This window comes from Glycine max, chromosome 8 (assembly GCF_000004515.6).
Source record: "Glycine max cultivar Williams 82 chromosome 8, Glycine_max_v4.0, whole genome shotgun sequence".
Classification (NCBI taxonomy): Eukaryota; Viridiplantae; Streptophyta; class Magnoliopsida; order Fabales; family Fabaceae; genus Glycine; species Glycine max.
In genome coordinates, this window is record NC_038244.2 from 17,924,351 (window position 1) to 17,943,356 (window position 19,006).

General features: G+C 31.3%; 2 protein-coding genes and 1 long non-coding RNA gene across 4 annotated transcripts; all 3 read left to right on the forward strand.

Annotated features, from left to right (window-relative positions):
* Nucleotides 1-121: 121 nt before the first annotated feature.
* Nucleotides 122-5,498, forward strand: LOC100818288 (probable fucosyltransferase 7). 2 transcript variants are annotated; one of them, XM_041018330.1, is made up of 4 exons: nt 122-255; nt 342-910; nt 991-1,077; nt 3,930-5,498. In XM_041018330.1, the coding sequence occupies exons 2-4, from the start codon at nt 616-618 to the stop codon at nt 5,390-5,392; spliced, it is 1,845 nt and encodes a 614-aa protein (XP_040874264.1). In that variant the 5' UTR covers nt 122-255; nt 342-615; the 3' UTR covers nt 5,393-5,498. The 2 variants fall into 2 exon arrangements, with proteins under 2 accessions (XP_040874264.1, XP_006585650.1); XM_006585587.4 differs by lacking the exon at nt 122-255 and having other exon boundaries at nt 262-904.
* Nucleotides 5,499-6,828: 1,330 nt separating this feature from the next.
* Nucleotides 6,829-8,090, forward strand: LOC102665144 (uncharacterized). The gene is made up of 2 exons (XR_001389513.3): nt 6,829-7,122; nt 7,551-8,090. It is a non-coding gene; the product is annotated as an uncharacterized lncRNA (long non-coding RNA).
* A 1,673-nt stretch (nt 8,091-9,763) lies between these two features.
* On the forward strand, nt 9,764-12,446 carry LOC100818829 (uncharacterized). The gene is made up of 2 exons (XM_003530301.5): nt 9,764-9,993; nt 12,007-12,446. The coding sequence occupies exons 1-2, from the start codon at nt 9,863-9,865 to the stop codon at nt 12,236-12,238; spliced, it is 363 nt and encodes a 120-aa protein (XP_003530349.1). The 5' UTR covers nt 9,764-9,862; the 3' UTR covers nt 12,239-12,446.
* The last annotated feature ends 6,560 nt before the right edge of the window (nt 12,447-19,006 follow it).

Sequence of the window (19,006 nt, forward strand, 5' to 3'; positions counted from 1 at the left end):
TCAGATGAACATTTAAGGACACCAATCAATCCCAGCTTAATAGAAATAGACAATTTGAAATGTTTTATATATATATATATATATATATATATGTGTGTGTGTGTGTGTGGTACCAAATCATCATATACCGTAGACATGCAATATATATATGTGGCACCAAATCATCATATACTTCCAAAACAAATTAAAGCCATTTATTTACCCGTCTATATTTTTCGGTGCAGCATTTACAAAAGCATATTTTTTTCCTCCTAGGTAATCGTTTTCTTTGACCCTCTCGAATTGATTTGTAGGTGTGTGTTCCTATATCTATTTGCTTTAAATTTACTCTCATTTCGCAGGATGCTAGAGGTGTTCCTGTCCCGCGTTTGATTTTGGTGTGATGTTCGGTTCTATCCCTCTTTTATTTGGATCGGGGGGAGTGTGCTTGGTTTTTGATTTATGGGCTGGTTCTTTGTTTTATTTAGAATTCTCACCATTCTTGTTTTTGGAACAAATTGTCCTTAATTAGTCCTTGATTACTTTTGCTTTCTCTCATTGTTCTTATTCTTAGAGGCTAGAGCTTAATTACCGGAATTCTTGGCAATTTTAAAGGGTTTGGTTGAAACCGTGAAGATGGCACCGAATTCCATGAGTTTCCCAATGTTCTTTGTTATGTTTTCCATAGCTTTCCCTGTTGTTGTCACAGTTACCTTCATGTATCGAAACTCTAGTTTCGGACTATTCGAGGGGTATTCAGAAGGCAACTTACAAAGAGGAACATCTCAGAACGTTACTACTGCTGCTGAGCGGTTGCCAAACGTTACAGAAACTCATGGCTTTCAATTGGGAAGAGCAATCCAAAATACAACACATGACAGCTCAGGAGGAAAAGATCAAGGAAATAATAACAGTACTGTCAGCAGTAAGTGTATGCATGTGTTTTTCTTGCTATTTCCATTTTCATTCAACTTCCAAAACTCACATTACCTCCTTAAATCAAATATATAGGTGGAGTTAAGGAACGACAAAGGAGATCCCAAAATCATACCTCTATTGAAGGAAGAATCAAAAATAATATTATAACAGCAGATGATGGTGCGTGATACTGCTATTTTTGGTTTATTTTCTTCTGCCAAAATTTATTTATTCCTTTTTTTTTGTCCTTAATTATTCATGAATCATATGCATGATGATTATTTCAGTCATTAACAAATTATTATCTGCAATTATTGACCCCTTTATATTCAGGGCGTGTATAATGTTAGGTAAATTAGCATCGGCCTAAGGTCAAAAAAAATAAAAAATTTTAGATCCCTAAAATTTTTTTATTATTAATTATTAATAAATTTTAACTGATGAAAATAAAATAAATTAGAATCTTTCTCTTCTCAAAAAATTACTCAATCAATATCATCTTTTTAAAAATTAACCAATATCACAATTAATGTCATTTAAAGTATTTTATTTATTCCAAAAAAGTAAATCATTTCTTTAACCCATCCCAATTCTTTAATTAACGTATCTCACACTCCAGACTCCATTCTTCACGTTTTTTCATCTCCTCATCTTCTGTTCATAAAAAAAATCTATTCTTCTCCTTCCCTTGAATGAAACATATTGTTTATTGATCAAACTTTGTCTCCGCGACTCAACCTCTCTGGATTTGACATCGTCCTGGATTCTGAACGCCTATAAACCACATACATCCCGGCGTCCCGCATATGGAGCCTTTCATCTCCATCCCAGTGGATTGGTGGAACGATTCATTTCACGGGCATGACTATGGGTACGCAGTAATAGTGCAATACAACACTATCTCGTAGCACCCTTGCGCCTGACACAACATCTAAACAACAAAATCTTTGTCTGTTTCCAATTTCAGGTTCTATCGTTTTGTTCATCGATCTTCATTTTCTATATTTATTTTAGAGTTTAGTTTATTTAGATTTCTTTAATATTTAGTTAATTTTTTTATGTTGATTATTTGCAAAAGAAAATGTCAAATAGAAAGTATGAATCTAGTTATAAAAAATTGAAGAAAAAACGAAAAGTTGAAAAGCTAATTGAATCTCAACGTGGTGCCCTTGATAAATTTTTTATTATTCATAAAAATGACGTAAAAGCAAGTTCAATAGATGAAAATGTGACAGAACAACCATTGATAGATCATACTGACAATGAGGAAAATGTTATAGAACAACCACCTATAGATAATACTGACAACGGTGTAGAACAACCACCTAGAGATGATACTGACAATGATGAAAACGTGATAGAACAACCACCTATAATGTATCTAAATTTTCTGATAAATCATTATCTCAAACTCGTTGGGAAAGTAGAATAGAAAGTGTCAAAGCTATTAAGTTTCAAGCTCCAAAGGTAAGAGATGCTTTGACTGAATTATCAAAAAATTGTAAAGATCCTAAATTAAAAAGTGAAGTCATGTCTTTAGCAACTCATGAACTTAGATTTTGAATTTTTGTTAGGAATGAATATTTGGTATGATATTTTGTTTGCTGCTAATTCTGTTAGCAAGATTCTACAATCAAAAGATATGCATATAGATGTTGTTATAGATCATTTAAAAGCTCTTATCACTTATTTAAAACATTATAGGGAAAACGGGTTTGCATTGGCTTTAGAATCCACAGAAAAAATGGCTATCGAAATGGATATAGAGTCAAAATTTCGTGAAAAACGTAAAATTCATAGAAAACTTCATTTTGATGAAAATATTAGTAATGAGATCACACATTCACCTGAAGAATATTTTCGTATTGAGTATTTTTTATACATATTAGATCAATCAATTAATTCTATTGAGACACGATTTGAACAATTTTTATAATATGAGACTATTTTTGGTTTTTTATTGGATTCCAAAAAAATTAAAGCTTTAGATGAGGATGAATTGAAAAAATATTGTATTAATCTTGAAAAGTTTTTAAGGTTTAATGAATACTCTAATATTGATGGTCTTGATTTATTTTCAGAATTGAAAATAGTAAGAGAAATGTTAAGAGAAGAAATTAGCGCATCAATAGAAGTATTGAGTTATATTAAAACTTTAAATTCTTTTTCAAATATTTACATTGCATATAGAATTTTATTGATAATCCCTGTAACAGTTGTTACTGCCGAAAGAAGTTTTTCAAAATTAAAATTGCTTAAATCATATCTAAAATCAACAATGTTACAAGATAGATTAAACGAGTTAGCTATTTTATCTATTGAAAGTGAAGTATTAGAATTGTTTGATTATAAAACTCTGATAAATGATTTTGCAGCTAAAAAAACCAAAAGATTAATATAAAAATTGATATTTTATATAATATACTAAATATCTTTAAAATTCTTATAAAAAAAAGATTTCTTTAATATTTTCGCCTTAAGTCCCAAAATATATGACTGTCGTGCCTTTATTACATGTACATGCACCTTCTTTCTTAAAAAGAATACTGTGTTTAAAAAATAATTACTAATTTTAGTTCTTGTGGATTTATTTCAATTTTTTTAAGATAATACAAAATTGAAAAGAATTTAGATCTGACTAATATTCAAAGCTATTTTAAATATTTTGACATAAAATTAATTGTTTCTTATATAATAATAACTTTTAGGATCGTAAACAAATATTTGTTTCTGCTTTTTATTTTTCTAAAACATAATTATTAAATTATTTTACATTACTTCATTTTTAATGTGACAAACTGAAATGTGTATTCTTTCAAGACCATTGAAAAGCACTCGAATGGTTATTTACATTTGCCAGTCTGATTGCTATAATTAATTTCCTCACAATTTCAATTGTAACATAACACTCATACGACAGAATGAACATAATCTCTCGACTCTAGAGTAACTCTTTAGGGCATTTCTTCCTATACTTGCTGATGCTAACTAATCTATGATAGTCTGTATTAAATATTAATTAAATCTCGCAGGCTCAAAAATCGCTTCATTGACAAGTTCAAAAAATGATTCAACTCCAGCACATGTTAATCTTGATGACAATGACAAGCTACTTGGTGGACTGTTAACCTCTGGATTTGATGAAGAATCGTGCATAAGTAGGATTCAGTCCCACTTGTACCGCAAAGCTTCTCCTCACAAACCTTCTCCATATTTGATATCTAAACTACGTAACTACGAAGAAATTCATACAAGGTGTGGACCTAATACTAGAGCTTATCACAGAAGCATGACAATGATTGAACACTCAAAGAACAAAGGTGCTGCTACATTGTGTAAGTACCTTATCTGGACACCTGCTAATGGTTTGGGTAACCAAATGATTAACCTGGCTGCAACATTTCTTTATGCCATCCTCACTGATCGAGTGCTACTTGTAGAATTTGGGAAAGACAAGCATGGCCTATTTTGCGAGCCATTTCTCAATTCAACTTGGATATTGCCTCGTAAGTCTCCTTTCTGGAATGAAAAGCATATAGAGACATATCAGATCTTGCTAGAGAAGGATAGGGCTAGCAATTCAACGGAGGATTTACCATCAGTTCTGTTTATTAACCTACAACACACACGTAGTGACCCTGAGAAATATTTTCACTGTGGCCATAGTCAAGATCTGCTCCAGAAGATTCCTTTGTTGACTTTGCAGTCTGATCAATACTTTGTGCCCTCTCTGTTCATGAACCCATTTTTCAACCAGGAGGTTACCAAAATGTTTCCAGAGAAAGAAACAGTTTTCCACCATTTGGGTCGCTACCTTTTTCACCCTTCAAACGAGGCATGGAAACTGATCAGCGATTACTATGAGGCACACTTGGCCAAGGCAGATAAACAGATAGGCTTACAGATTAGAGTATTTAGTCCTGTTTCTACTCCACAGCAAGCAGTCATGGATCTAGTTTTAAGCTGCACATTGAAGCATAAGATACTGCCACAAGTGGATTTGCAAACTTCTGCTGGAAAAAACCAGACTACTGTAAAAGCAGTTCTTGTGGCATCTTTATATCGAGAGTATGGAGATAATCTAAAGAGGATGTATCGGAAGAATCCAACACTTAGTGGGGAAGTGATAAAAGTTTATCAGCCAAGCCATGAAGAGCATCAAAAGTATAATGATAATAAGCATAATATGAAAGCTTGGATAGACATGTATCTGCTAAGTTTATCTGACGAGTTGGTGACTACCTCTCTCTCTACTTTTGGCTACGTTGCTCAGGGATTGGGGAATTTGAAACCGTGGCTTCTTTACAAGCTAGTCAATAACGAGACCCATTTTCCACCATGTGAACGAGATTTCTCATCGGAGCCTTGTTACCATTTTCCTCCCAAGCATTACTGCAACGGAGAGCCCCTCAAAGATATTGTTTCTTCTTTCCCCTATTTGAGGCCGTGCAAGGATTTTAGGGTTGGTTTGAAGATGGTCAAAGATTCTATATAGGTGCATATTTTTCGTGGTTAAGCTAGTGATCGAATGGTTCCTTCAACAAAATTACACACCTAACTTCTAAATTTTCAAACATAGATTGTAGTCGCTCTTAGCTCAATTAGTTGCCTTCATTTTCATCTATGTTTTTATATATATTTGTCGGTGGATTATTTAACGGAAGAATAATGATGATATTTAAACACCTACAAATTACAAATATTTCATAAGACTCAATTTTTTTTTATATTTTGGGTGAGTTTGTTTAAGTTTATTTTAAAAATGTTTTTTTATACTTTTTTATGTATTTATCTAAACTATTTTTACTTAAAATAAGTAATTTTTTGTTTATTTCAATAAGTAAATCCTATCTACTTTTAAAGTTTCTTTTTTTAAAGTTTAATAAATTCATCCATTATTAATCACTTATCTCTCTTTTTTTATCCCTCTCAATGTGTAGGCACCTAAGGAGTAGTGTACATGAATTATTTTCCTTAATTGAAAAAAATAACCTTGAATTTATTAAAAGAATAATATTACTTAGACATCTCTTCATTTTAAACATCTCATCAATCCTTGTTATTTTTTTTCTATTTCTCTTTATGTGTTGACTTGAAGCATTTTAATCGTCGTAACAAACTGATTTATTACTTTTCTTCTCAGTTTGCCTTTTTTTAACTCTAAAAGTGATGATGAACTTTAAAAAAAAACAGATATTTTTATGACATATATATAATGTTAATTTTTTGTTACTTTTTAAAAATTCATAAGCACTTTATAATATACATGTCTAGAGGGAAATAACTTATTGAACTAAAATACTTATAATAATACATTATCTAAGGTGACAATATCTTATTGTGTAAGCAGATAAATTGGTTTCCCAAAGGCACCCTTAATGTTATCCTGATTTGGACCTTGTGGATTTCTTTGGACCGGGTATGATAGGACCCATATACGAAATCCAAAAAGCACCGGGAATTGCTTTTCCGTCAAATTATTGGTACATCCAACATAAGATATGAACAATTCCAATATTATTCTTTTCTAAAATTGATAGGGATTGTCAATTTGTATGGCATACGAACATGTAATTTTCGGATTATTAGTATGACGTTCTAATTAATGTTATTAAAATTTTTAATTCATTATATTTAATGAATAAAATATAAATTTACATAATAAATTTTATATATTAAATATAAATTATAAATTTTAGTGTCACATATAACGACATTAATTATTTTATAACATAATTGACTTATTAGTTTACTTCGTTAGAATGTTGTGCTAATAAGTTTAAATATTGTATGAGTCATTAATTTTAAATTAATTCATAAAATATATTTTTTAAAAATTTTAAAAAAATCATATGAAACATTACGGTGACAGAAGAATAATATTAGAATTATCTATCTTATATTAAATATACCAACAATTTGACATGTGGGTACAGGGTTTAGAGCAGCTTGTGAAGCCCAGGAAGAAAGATTTTCAATTTTAACCATTGATACTAGACAGGTGGCTGGTGGACAGTGGTCTACCTTTTAGGGGTGCAGAGAAGAGAATCAATCTCAAGGAATTACTCAACTTAATTTTTCTCTCACAAATACCGATTTCTATTATTTCCAACTCAAAATTTCTCCATTCTTTTTGTTTCGGTAGCTCGCGACATCAGATCAACATCGACAGCCTCTCGCGATTGGTTCGATATTCCATTCCCTCTTTCTATTATCTACGCAAAGGTAATTTTATTAGTCTATTCACGATTTGCGGCATCTGATTTTGTAATTTTCACAACAATCGTGTGCACGACTGATTAATTGATTTTGCCAGTAGTAACTAGCAATTCATCTTAACCATATTTTCTCTGTTCCCAATTTTCTTTGGAGAAGGTGAAGCTGAAACCTAATTACAGTGTTGTTGTACCCATGTAATGTATTGTCCTGGTAAATATTTAGGTTATTCCATGTATGGATGAAATTGGGCTTTCATGCATTTCTTCATTTGAATTCAATGTTCATATAAAAGTGAGTGTACCTTGAGATTCTGAGAAGATGGCACCTGATAATGATAACCACTAATACAGTAATATGTCTATATGTTTTAAGATGGAATAAACCACATTAAACAAATGATTTTGGGCTGATGTTGATTTGCCTCTTTCTGACAGTGATCCTTAATTGCAATACCAGATATTTCACTTTTCAAGCAACCACCGACTCAAGCAACGGTAATGGGTATAATCAGGAGTTGCTTCTCTTTCATTGCAGGGACGGTCTTTGGGATTTACGTGGCTCAAAGTTATCAAGTTCCTGACGTCAAGAAGGAAGCTGACACTGCCTTGTTACAGGCAAAGCAAGTTGAGGAAAAATATCGCAAGTCCAAGTAAGAACAAGGGTGGTGGTGTGATCATGATAATTTTTGCTTTCTTGGGTTTTGTCCTGCATCGTATAGGATTAGATACCTCTATTAACTACAAATTGGTGGAAAATCTTGACACAAGTGTAATGTGAGAGCTATACTCTGATTCCTAAATCTTGGATAATGCTAGTAGCTTCAAGCCAGAAATTTGTTTAATGGTAAATCGGAATTGTATTTAATAGCCCGGGGAGTGTTATGCCCGGAGTGACAATTAACAATTGTTATTGTTAAAATCATCCTTTAACTGTTGCTCTTGGTGATGATATCTGATTGGAATTTGTTCTTTCAAGATATAATTTTAGTGTTTGTCTGACAAAATGTGTTATGTGGTGTTGGAAAGTGAAGTGAAGTTGTTTGCTGGCTTAACATTCTAACCGGGACATAAAAGCTAAATGCTTGCAAATCAGCATGTATGTCCTTCAAATCAGTATGTATCCTGGTATTGAGGAGAAACTGGTAATAGTATTATTGTCATCGCCTCACTATTTCTTGCATCTCATCATCTATCACTTTCTGTTTCTTCTTTTTTAATTTTTTTCTTCTATCTTTCTTTTCTTTTCACTCATTAACCTCAAAAATGATATTAAACTGATAATATTCCACCTCAAATGAAATTAAACTTAAATAATTATTATCATAATATTGTTTCAAATAAAAAATTGAGGTCGTCCACAAATAACACTAATGGTGTTTTTTTTAGCGATACAAGAACATGAGATATGTGAATATGTGTATGGTCAGAAGTTCAAATTCAACCTTTCGCAATTTCTTTAGATATGTTCAACATGAAGGGTTTGGTGGAAAGAAAATCAGAAAATGCTAATTGTTACTAATTATTCTTAAAATTTATAGAAAAAAAAATTCTACAATAATGTGAAAAAGTTTTACACTGTCATTCAATCATAATTTATTATAAACATCATCCATATATGATTATTAAATTTATTGATTTACAATTTAGATACAAAATCTTTCAAAAATATGTAATTGAATTTAATTTGATTTAAATATAATATCATATCAAACTATTTTTCACTAGTCAGTTTGAATTATTTTGGGGTTTTAAAAATTAATTCATTATATTTGTATGACTTTTAAATTTATTTTTACTTTCACAATGAACAAAATAAATTGAGACAATATGAAATATGAAATCTAACAATTAATTAAATTATGATCATCCCCTTACAAATCTTATATACAAAAAACTACATTACAAATGGTTTATGATAAATTAATCATGTAAATGTTATAAACTCGCAATTTAGCAAATAAAATGAATCAAATACATATAAAATCACATAGTATTATTCTCAAAATTGAGTCCTGACTTAAGGTAGGATAATAAAATTTTATATGATAATATAAAAAATCAATATAAATATAAGGTTCAGTTTAGTCATTTTTTGTAATAGTAAACTAAATTAAATTGTAATAAAAGTGATTTTTTCTATTTAATTTTTTATTTAATCAATTTTCAATTTTTGGGTTGATTTAGTAGTTTAAAATGGTTTCCTTTGATTTTGAATACGTCTAAATCCTCAATTTCTTTCTTGTAATTAAGACCTCTCTTTTTTTTTTTGTAATAAATGGAAATACTGAAAAAAGTTAAAATTTTCATTTCAAGTATATTATTTAATTTATTTTAAAAAAATTAAATTTATTAACTTTTAAAATAATTATCTTAAAGTAATTCAAACGATAATTTATCATTAGATAAAAATAAAATTATTCATGTATAGATATTAAACTCATATATTATTATCAACTTTTAAACGCATGTAGTTTAAAAATGAAAGATTTATTTTATTTTTCTGAAAACCTTTGTTAAAACATACTCTTAAGATAAAAAAAAACTATTTAAATAATTATATTATATATACTCCATTAAAAAAATAATGAAGATTAATTAAAAAATTCATGGACTTGCGGTTTAGGCTCTTACGAGTTAAGAGAGCATAGTGATGAGTGAAACGACGCGTTTAAAAGCGTAAAGAATAGAAGATAGCCAATGGCGGCGGTGCTTCGTTGTTCCTCAAGTACGGTCTTCTTCTCTGAATCATGGTCTTAGGCTTTCCAGAATTTCATTTCAGTTTCACTGCAATTGCTATTGCTATACTATACATTCCATTCCATTCTTTCGTTCGTTTACTCGCCAAGTCAAATCAATATCCAGAGCTTCCTGCGATTCGGTACGATATTTTATTCCCTCTTTCTATTTATCTATTGAACGGGATTTGTTGATTTGTTTGTCTATTCATGATTTGTGGCTTGTTATTTCGAAATTTTGAGATTAATGGATCACTTCGTGTGTACGATTGATTAATTGATTAGCCATTAGCAACTCATCATCTTAATCATGCTTTTGCTGTTTTGCGTTCCCAGTTTTCTTTGAATCTAGTTATTTTGGGATTAGAATGAAATCAACTGAAAACATTCTGTCTGAGACTGAACTTTGATTTTCTTGCTCGAATCATTTAAATTTATACAAATGGAAGAGTAATTTGTTTGAGAAGGTGAAACTGAAACTGAAACCTAATAATATTTATATAAAGGGAGTGTACCTTGAAAAGATGGAACCTGATAATGTTGATAACTACTATGTTTGAAACCACATTAGGGATGCTAAAAAAACTAGTTTTAAAAAAATAACTACAACTATAACTAGTTTTACATAACTCATTATATAAAGTAGTTATAAAACTATAACCAATTTTATAGATATGTATTTCAAATAACTTAATTTTATTTAAAAAAAATAGTTATAGTTATAAGTTGTATAGAAATGTTTATTTCAAATAACTTATTTTTATTCATCCATAACTATTAGTAATGGGATTTAGATATAACTTGTTATATAATTGGTAATATAACTAGTTATTGTTGGACAAGTGGCCTTATAAATCTTAAGAAAGGGGGGTTGAATTAAGATTTTACAAACTATTTTCTAATTAAAAAATTTATACAAATTTTAACCCAAGTCCCAAGATTCCTTTTAAAATGAATTCCTAAATAATAATTCAAATTAAACTCACTAAATAGAAATAATAAGCAACGATAAATAAAAGAGAGTTTGAGGGAAGAGAGAATGCAAAGATAGTTTTTACATTGATTCGACAAAGTCCGTTGCTTACGTCCAGTCCCCAAGGACTCTCTTGGCAGTTTCACTATCTCACAAATCCTTTACAATTTCTGAAACACACAAGGACAATCCTTCCTTTGTGTTCAGATGACTTACAACAAGAGACTCTCAATCTCTTAGTCCTTTGATTAGAAAGAGAAGAAGAAGATAATCTCTCTTGAAAGAGATAGATGTTTACAATGAAGCACTCAATTCTTTATTGAATAACACAAGTGTTTGACCAATGAATGTTGGATGATAAGAGATTTTTGTTTGAGAGGATTATGCCTTTTGTGAACAGGGAAAACTTCGAAGAAAATTCGTGTCCAAGTCACCTATTTATAGGCCTTTGATGGCCATTCAAAAATCAAATGAAAAGATGTGACTGTTGGCAGATTTTCTGAAAACTTGTCACTAGTAATCGATTACAATATTTTTGTAATCGATTACATAATTATTTTTCTTCAAAAGATGTGACCCTTCATTTGAAAATATTTGAATTCTAACGTTCAGATTTGAAAATATTTGAATTCTAACGTTCAGAGCCACTGATAATCAATTACATATTTTGTGTAATCGATTACTGGGTTTCAAAATCAGTTTTAAAACTTTGCAAGCTTTGTTTAGAAATGTTTAGACTTCTAGTAATCGATTACCAGAGAGTAAAATGCTTGGAAAAATTATTGTTAAGATAGAAACTCACTTGGCCAATCATTTGTGCTTTTCAAAATCTTTTCTAAGAGTCTATCTAAAACCGATCTTAATTCTTATCTTGAGATCTTTGCTTTTGCTTGACATCTTGCTTTCTTCATTCTTGAAATTCATCTTGAATGATCTTTGAAATTCCTTGGCATCATCAAAATAATACTTGAAGCTTTGCTTCTACAGTTATATATCCATATTTTAAAAACAATAACTAGTTATATCAAATTATCCTCATTTTAAATACTAGTTATAATCTAGTTATTTATTAGGTATGATTATAGTTGTGTAAATACTCAAATCATGAACACCCCTAAACTGCATAAACAAATGACTTTCTCAAATGATTTTGACTTGATTCTGATTTGCTTCTGTCTGACAGTGATTCTTGCAAACCATATATTTCACAGCAAGCAAGCACTCAAGCAACTGTAATAATGGGTATAATCAGGAGTAGCTTCTCTTTCATTGCAGGGACAGCCTTTGGGGTTTACTTGGTTCAGAATTATCAAATCCCTAACATCAGGAAGTTAGCTGACACTGCCTTGTTACAGGCAAAGCAAGTTGAGGAAAAATATCGCAAGTCTAAGAAGAAAGGTGGTGATGATGATTAACTATGATTAGAATGTCCATGTCCCCCACATTGGAATCAGGTTCTTGTTTTTGTATTTTTTATTCTTGTCCTGCATCTTATTGGATCAGGTACCTTTACTAGCTAGAGTACTTGGAAAACACAAATTAGTGGAAGATCTTTACACAAGGAAGTGTTCTTCGCATTTATAAACTTATTATTGAATCCAATTTTCACGGGAATTGATATCATTCTTTTGTCTTTCTTGTTCCAAAATTTGATTTAAGGGTACAAGTTGAAGAAGTGTAATGTGAGTTATACAAAGATTCTTAAATATTGGATAATGTTTGCTCCAATTCAGAAATATGTTTAATGATAATCAGAATTGTATAGCCCGGGGAGTGTTATGCTCGTAATGACAATTAAAATAATTATTTTGTTCTGTTGCTCTTGGCGATGATATCTGATTGGGATTTGTTCTTTGAAAATATTATTTTGTTTGTTTAACAAAATACGTGTGTAATGTGGTATGGAAAAGTGAAGTTGCTTGCTGGCTTAACATTCTAAAAGGGATAAAAAAAAAGAAGCTAAAAAGCTCTTGCATTTCCTCCATCAAATCAGTCAGTGTTTATCCATTAGCTTTTACATTTGCCAACTGAAAATTAAAACTAAGAGGGAAACAGAAGTAAAATGTCATTAGTGTTTGATCGAGCATTTGTTTTTTCTATGAATTCCTTGAAGTGATTGATTGGATAGAGAGATGGTGCTAGAGGCGATCATCGTATCTATTGAATTAAGGAGATTAATTACTGATCTAAAACGATTATTTGTTTCTTCTTACTTCTAGCAATTCAAATGTATATGTATTTACAGATCTCAGAAATCAACTTGTTTCACTTTGTTATCAACAAATTAAACTGAGCAGCTGACGATTCTTCATTGCATGTACAACTTCGAATTTCCCACGAATGAGAATGAGATGCCCTGAATACCAAAATCTGTCAGTTTGGAATTTTTCCATGTATCTTTCAACACGATTCTCCTTTCTCAAATTTTATTGTGTTTAGAAAAACTAAATGTCAGTGTACTTACTATATAATTCTTGGGTTAGAAACCTAATGCGCTATAAGTTTTGGAAATTTCTAATCACTTTTCTCAGCATTACTTCTTATGAAACTTCTAAATATTTCAACTTTCTCCATTCTTTGAATTCCAAGACCCTGTCTAAAATATTGACATGCAGTGGTGTTTTTAGTTTTGCTTATTTTTATTGAAAACTCCTTTTTACAGCACACATCTTTTTTTTTTCTTTATTGCTAATATCCAAATAAATTTATCTTTTTTGTCATAATTTTCATCTTTTATTTTTCTCGCTCGACAAACTACTTCATCTCGGAATCAAATCTCCAAATCGTTCCCTACGCAACCCATAATCTTTTTCTTTCTTACTTTTGTTGAAACTTGAAAGCGTAACACATCTGAAAACATTAACTAGAGTTAGAATCCTACTCCCAAAACCTTGACTTTCTTCTAAAATCCTAAAAATATCACAATCTAATTATCTTAAAATAAAATCTATAAATATGAAATCAAAATAAAGTAGATTGAAATGTAATATCTATTGCAGAAATATTTAAACATATTTAATCTCTTTAATAAAAAAAAAGAAGCTTGGATCCTAGATCCTAATAGGTTTGCGGTGCAGAGGTATCACTTGGTGTGTTTTTATGTGTCTTTCCTGCAGGAGAAACGAACGACATAACATAACATAAATCTCCTGTCTGCAAGAAAGTAATTTGAGGTGGGAGCTTTCAATTACTTGAACTAAAATCATTGTCTTTGAATGGAATCGGAGAGAGCTCTAATTGAAAGGGACTAATATCAAATTTGTCATAACCAGAAATAGGCACAACTTTGTTAGTCCCCAGGTTTGCAGTGTAAATCCCATCAACATAGGAATGCAAATAAACAATGTCCTCATCATAGGGATGAAACTCCCCTACGCGCTTATAATAATTACTGCAAAACCTGGTGGGAAGATGTTCCATGAGATTGATCATATGCACCAAATGCCATGTACCAGGGAACACCAGTTCGCACACTCTCAAATCATTATTGTCAATATCAGCAATCCTCAAAGTCTCACCAGAGCACCCAAGGTATCCAAAGCTCATTATATTCATGGCATCAGCATCTTCAGGGTAATCAATGGTACTACAAAAATCATGAAAATGGGATCGAACACAAAAATACTCGTCCATCCCATGAAACACAGGTACCCTCCAAATGCGAAACTAAGCATCCAATGAGGAGCAAAAGCAAAACCATCCACACAATTCATTAATATTTGTCTCTGAAGAGAAAACTTCCACTTTAAAGTGATAGGTTCTTCTTATAAAGGTTCTTCTTCTTTGAAATCATAAGTTTGGGAAAGAAAGTCAACAGCAAAAATAAACCGTTAAAGTCCAAATCTGAAGGGAAGAAACCGAGAATAAGTTGGCGGGGTGAAAGAGAGTGCTGGCGAGACACAAATTTTGTTGGGAAAGAAGGACTTGAAATTAGTCTCAGCCAACGCTTGCACACACTTGCATTTTGCAGTGAATCTAAATGGTAATCGAATGAATATTTCTCCCAACACATCATTGGATAAATTATTTATGCTGCTCATCGAAGAAGAAGAAGAAGAAGAAGAAGAAGAAGAAGAAGAAGAAGAGTACTTCACAGATGGTTAGGAGAATGAGAGACATGAGCCATGTGCATACAATACAAAAAAAACAAAACACAGTAATGGCTACATGGTGAATATACTGATAGATTATAATGTTTGTTTTTTCCACAAAACCACGCGTAGGGAGAAGGAATTTTTTTGACAAAGTCAATTGTAGGTTTCGTTGGGTTGGTCCGTTTCATAATCTGATTCCTCAACCCTTTTAATATGCTTCAACTTTTTTATGCTTTTCTCTGATTGTTTGAATTTTTTTAATATATCATAAGCGGGTTACATTTTCCTTCAAATGTTTTAAAACTAGGTCTATAAATTAATAAATGACGACCTTGAATGATAGAGCATGAGACATAAAAGGAAAAGTAAAATTCATTTATCTCACGGACCATGCTTATCTAACATGTCTAAAACGCGAGTTTTGTGGGTCACACCTTAAATAAGCCAAACCGGTCGGTCTACCTACCCCTAATAGTTACATATATAGTTAATACATAGAATAATTAAAGAGTTAATAAGTAAGTTAGTTAATTAGAGGTTGAGAAAATTAGAGAAACAAGACATCTTATCTATTATCTATAAATAAACAAAAGAATTGATAAGGAGAATTTATCTTTTGATTTGAGAGGATATTTAAATTTTGGTAGGAGTGTCCATGCATCTCGAAAGTCTTAGGAATCATTTGAAAACATCTTTTTATAATAGAAGTTTTTTTTTTCTCTATAATTTTGATCTAAATTCTACCAACTAGTTTTTTACATTTTATACCATAGAAAAGAGTTTTTCAAGAGAGAAAATCGATTCTATCATAATTAAAAATATTTTACAAAGATTTTTTAAAATCTAGTTAGAGATGGAAAGGTATAATAAGATAATTGAGGTTTGCCAAACATATAACAGAGTAAGGTAAAACATCTTTATAAGCAAGCATTTTATAAGAAATTATCAAAACATCACCACCTAAGAAAGTTTGACATCACACTTTAACCCAAAACCTTAAGACTCAAGTTTATAAGTTTACTTCTCACTTATATGGTGCTCAATCTTTTACTTTTATCCGATGTGGGACTTCGCCTTACACTTGTACTCCAACATCAAATTCCATGTTCTTGACAAGATTAGTTCCCACACCCTCAAATCATTATTGCCAATGTCAGCAATCCTCAAAGTTCCACCAAAGCACCCAAGATATCCAAAGCTCATTGTATTCATAGCATCAACACCCTCAAGATAATTAATGAATTTACAAAACAAGGAAATGGGGTTGAACACAAAAATACCTATACTCCCCATGAAATACAGATTCCCTCTAAATGCAAAACTGAGCATCCAATGGGAGCAAAAGCAAATCCTCTTGCATGATACACAATTATTTGTCTCCAGATCCTTGCCTTTGAGCAAAAAAACCTCTATTTTAAAACTATTCAATCTTAATATAAAGGAATTCATGATCACCACCCAGAAGCAACGAGTAGAATTCAAACTTTGGGAAAGAAAGCCAACAACGCATAAACGTTTTTCCTGATCCGCTTCAAGAAATGAAGGTATGTGAGTACATTCCCTAGTAAGGGGATCATACACAAAGTAGCCTTGACCCATATTGTATCTGTGAATGCAATACAAAAATAAACCTTTAGAACAGCCACAAACGTTTCCTCTTATAAGCATGTCTGGAGGTAAGAGAGCCTTTTGTGTAAGGCTATTCATGTCCGAATCTGGAGAGAAGAAACTGAGCATAAGTTGGTACGGTGAAAGGAAGGTTAAGTATGTTTGGAAGAGTGAGTGTTGGCGAGATACAAATTGTGTTGGAAAATGACTTGAAATCAATCCCAACCAGCGCTTGCACACGCACTTGCATGTATTAGTGGATCTAAATGGCAGACGAATGAATATTTCTCCTAACACATCATCTAATAAATTATTTATATTGCTCAACGACCAAGGGTACTTCACATATGAGAAGGAAGAACGGGATGTAAGCCATATATTAATGAAAGAGAAGGAAAGAAGGAGGAGGTCAATTCTTGGTTTGTTGAGTTGCTTTTATCAGTCTTGATTCCTATACCTATTTAATATGCTTTAACTTTTTATGATTCCCTCTAATTGTTTTAATATATCATAAATGGGTTACGGTTTCATCTGAATATTTTAAAACTATTTTCCGTCAAAGGTGCATTAATTAATTAATTCATGACAATCTTTGGGGTAAGTCCCACGACGAGCACCCAACCCTCGTGTTTACTTGCCAACATTTAGAATATATTTACTAACAACTTTAGCCATATTTTCTCGTTAATTTATAAATCTATGAAAAAAAGAATAAAATATTTTTAGATAAATGACTAATTTCATCTCTTAAAATACAAGGTGTCATTAATTTAATCTCTAAAAGTAATAAAATTATAATAAAAATTCATATATTGTTAGTTTAGTTCTTAAGTTTAACAATTTATTATCATTTTAGTCTTTAAAGTATATTGAATGAGTCTATTTTGCCTCCTTATAATGAAGTTGGGCCGGATAGGTGAATGTGGCCAGGGGAAAAAGTTGGGAATATTTTGTCTCTAGTGCTTATAAAAGGATAGATAATTTCCATGCTATGAGAGATAGGGGGAGTTGTAAGAAAATGTAGAAGCTCCAAATTCCTTGGAGGATGTGTGTTTTCCTTTGGCAAGCAACTCATCAAAGACTTTGCACTAATAGTAGGACAAGCAAGTGGGGGCTCGGACTATCGTTTTTGTCATCATTGTCATACTATGGAGGAGATTATGGCTCATGTGTTGAGAGACTATTCCTTGGCGATTTGGACTTGGATGCATTTAGTTCATATAAATCACATGAGTAATTTCTTTGGAATGAATTTTCAAGATTGGTTGCAGCTGAACCTTTATACTGAAGCAAGTAGGGATGATTTGAATCCTTGGGCAGAATTATGAACAACTACTTGCTATTTTTTACGGCTATGGAGAAACAAGCATGTTCATGACTAGAATTTTGTACGCCTTCCTAAACCATGATATTTCTTGATTCAGCAATGGAAGGATTATGTGGACAATCCTATGAGACTATCAACTCTAACCAATAAGCAGAGAACTCGGATTAAGGTAAGATGACATCCTCCTTCAATAGGAGCCTTTTGTCTCAATTCAGATGGTTCCATGTAGGGATCCCATCAAATGACAGGTTGTGGTGGTATTGTTAGAGATCACATGGGGAGATGGTTAGGTGATTTTGCCAAAAAGCTTGGGAATGCTTTAGCTTTTGTGGCTGAATTATGGGGGATTTTTTAGGGGATGAAGCTGGTCAAGGAGAAGGGATAATATCCGTTAAATTATTCAATCCAATTTGTAGGCTGTTGTGAAGTCTCTCACTGGTTCTGGAGCCGGTTGTGCTACTAGTCTTAGGTTGGTCTTCTCTAATGCAAAGAAGTAATCTCATGATTGTTCATACTTATAGAGAAGGCAATAGATGTGCTGGTGCCTTAGCCAATTTTGCTTGTGACATGAAGTTGGAGTTCATGCGTTTGTAGGTCATTTGCTAAACTCTAATATAATGGAGGTTACCACCCCAAGATTTTTTTTTCTCTATAATCTTCTTTTGGGCTTTTTAGCCACGTATAATACAAAAACAATATATATATATATATATGAGTTCTTAATAAGTTATTTGTTTCCTAAAAAAACAAAAGAAGTTATTTCTAACGATATTATTATTGACTAAAATATAGTTGGTTTAACACATATTTTGGTCTATATACATGAAAAATTAAAAAATAAAGATTTTTGGTGAATTACAATTAATAAATACAAGAAAAGTTACCAATAAAAAAAATAAAGCCAACTTAACCCATCCTCAACCGCAAAAAAAGATATAATTGAATTGATTGAACTTGTTTTAAGAGTTAATTACTCATACAAAAAATCACAAACTTTTAATTGTTGTTATTTCATTTGAATTAAATCTTCTAAATAAAAATTTGAATTTTTGTTTCTTAACTGTTTAAAGCTTTTTTTTCTTACTGCAACTGTTTCAAGTTAAACACTCAAACAATTTTTCTTTTAAAAAGCCGAAGATATTAAAACACTCAAA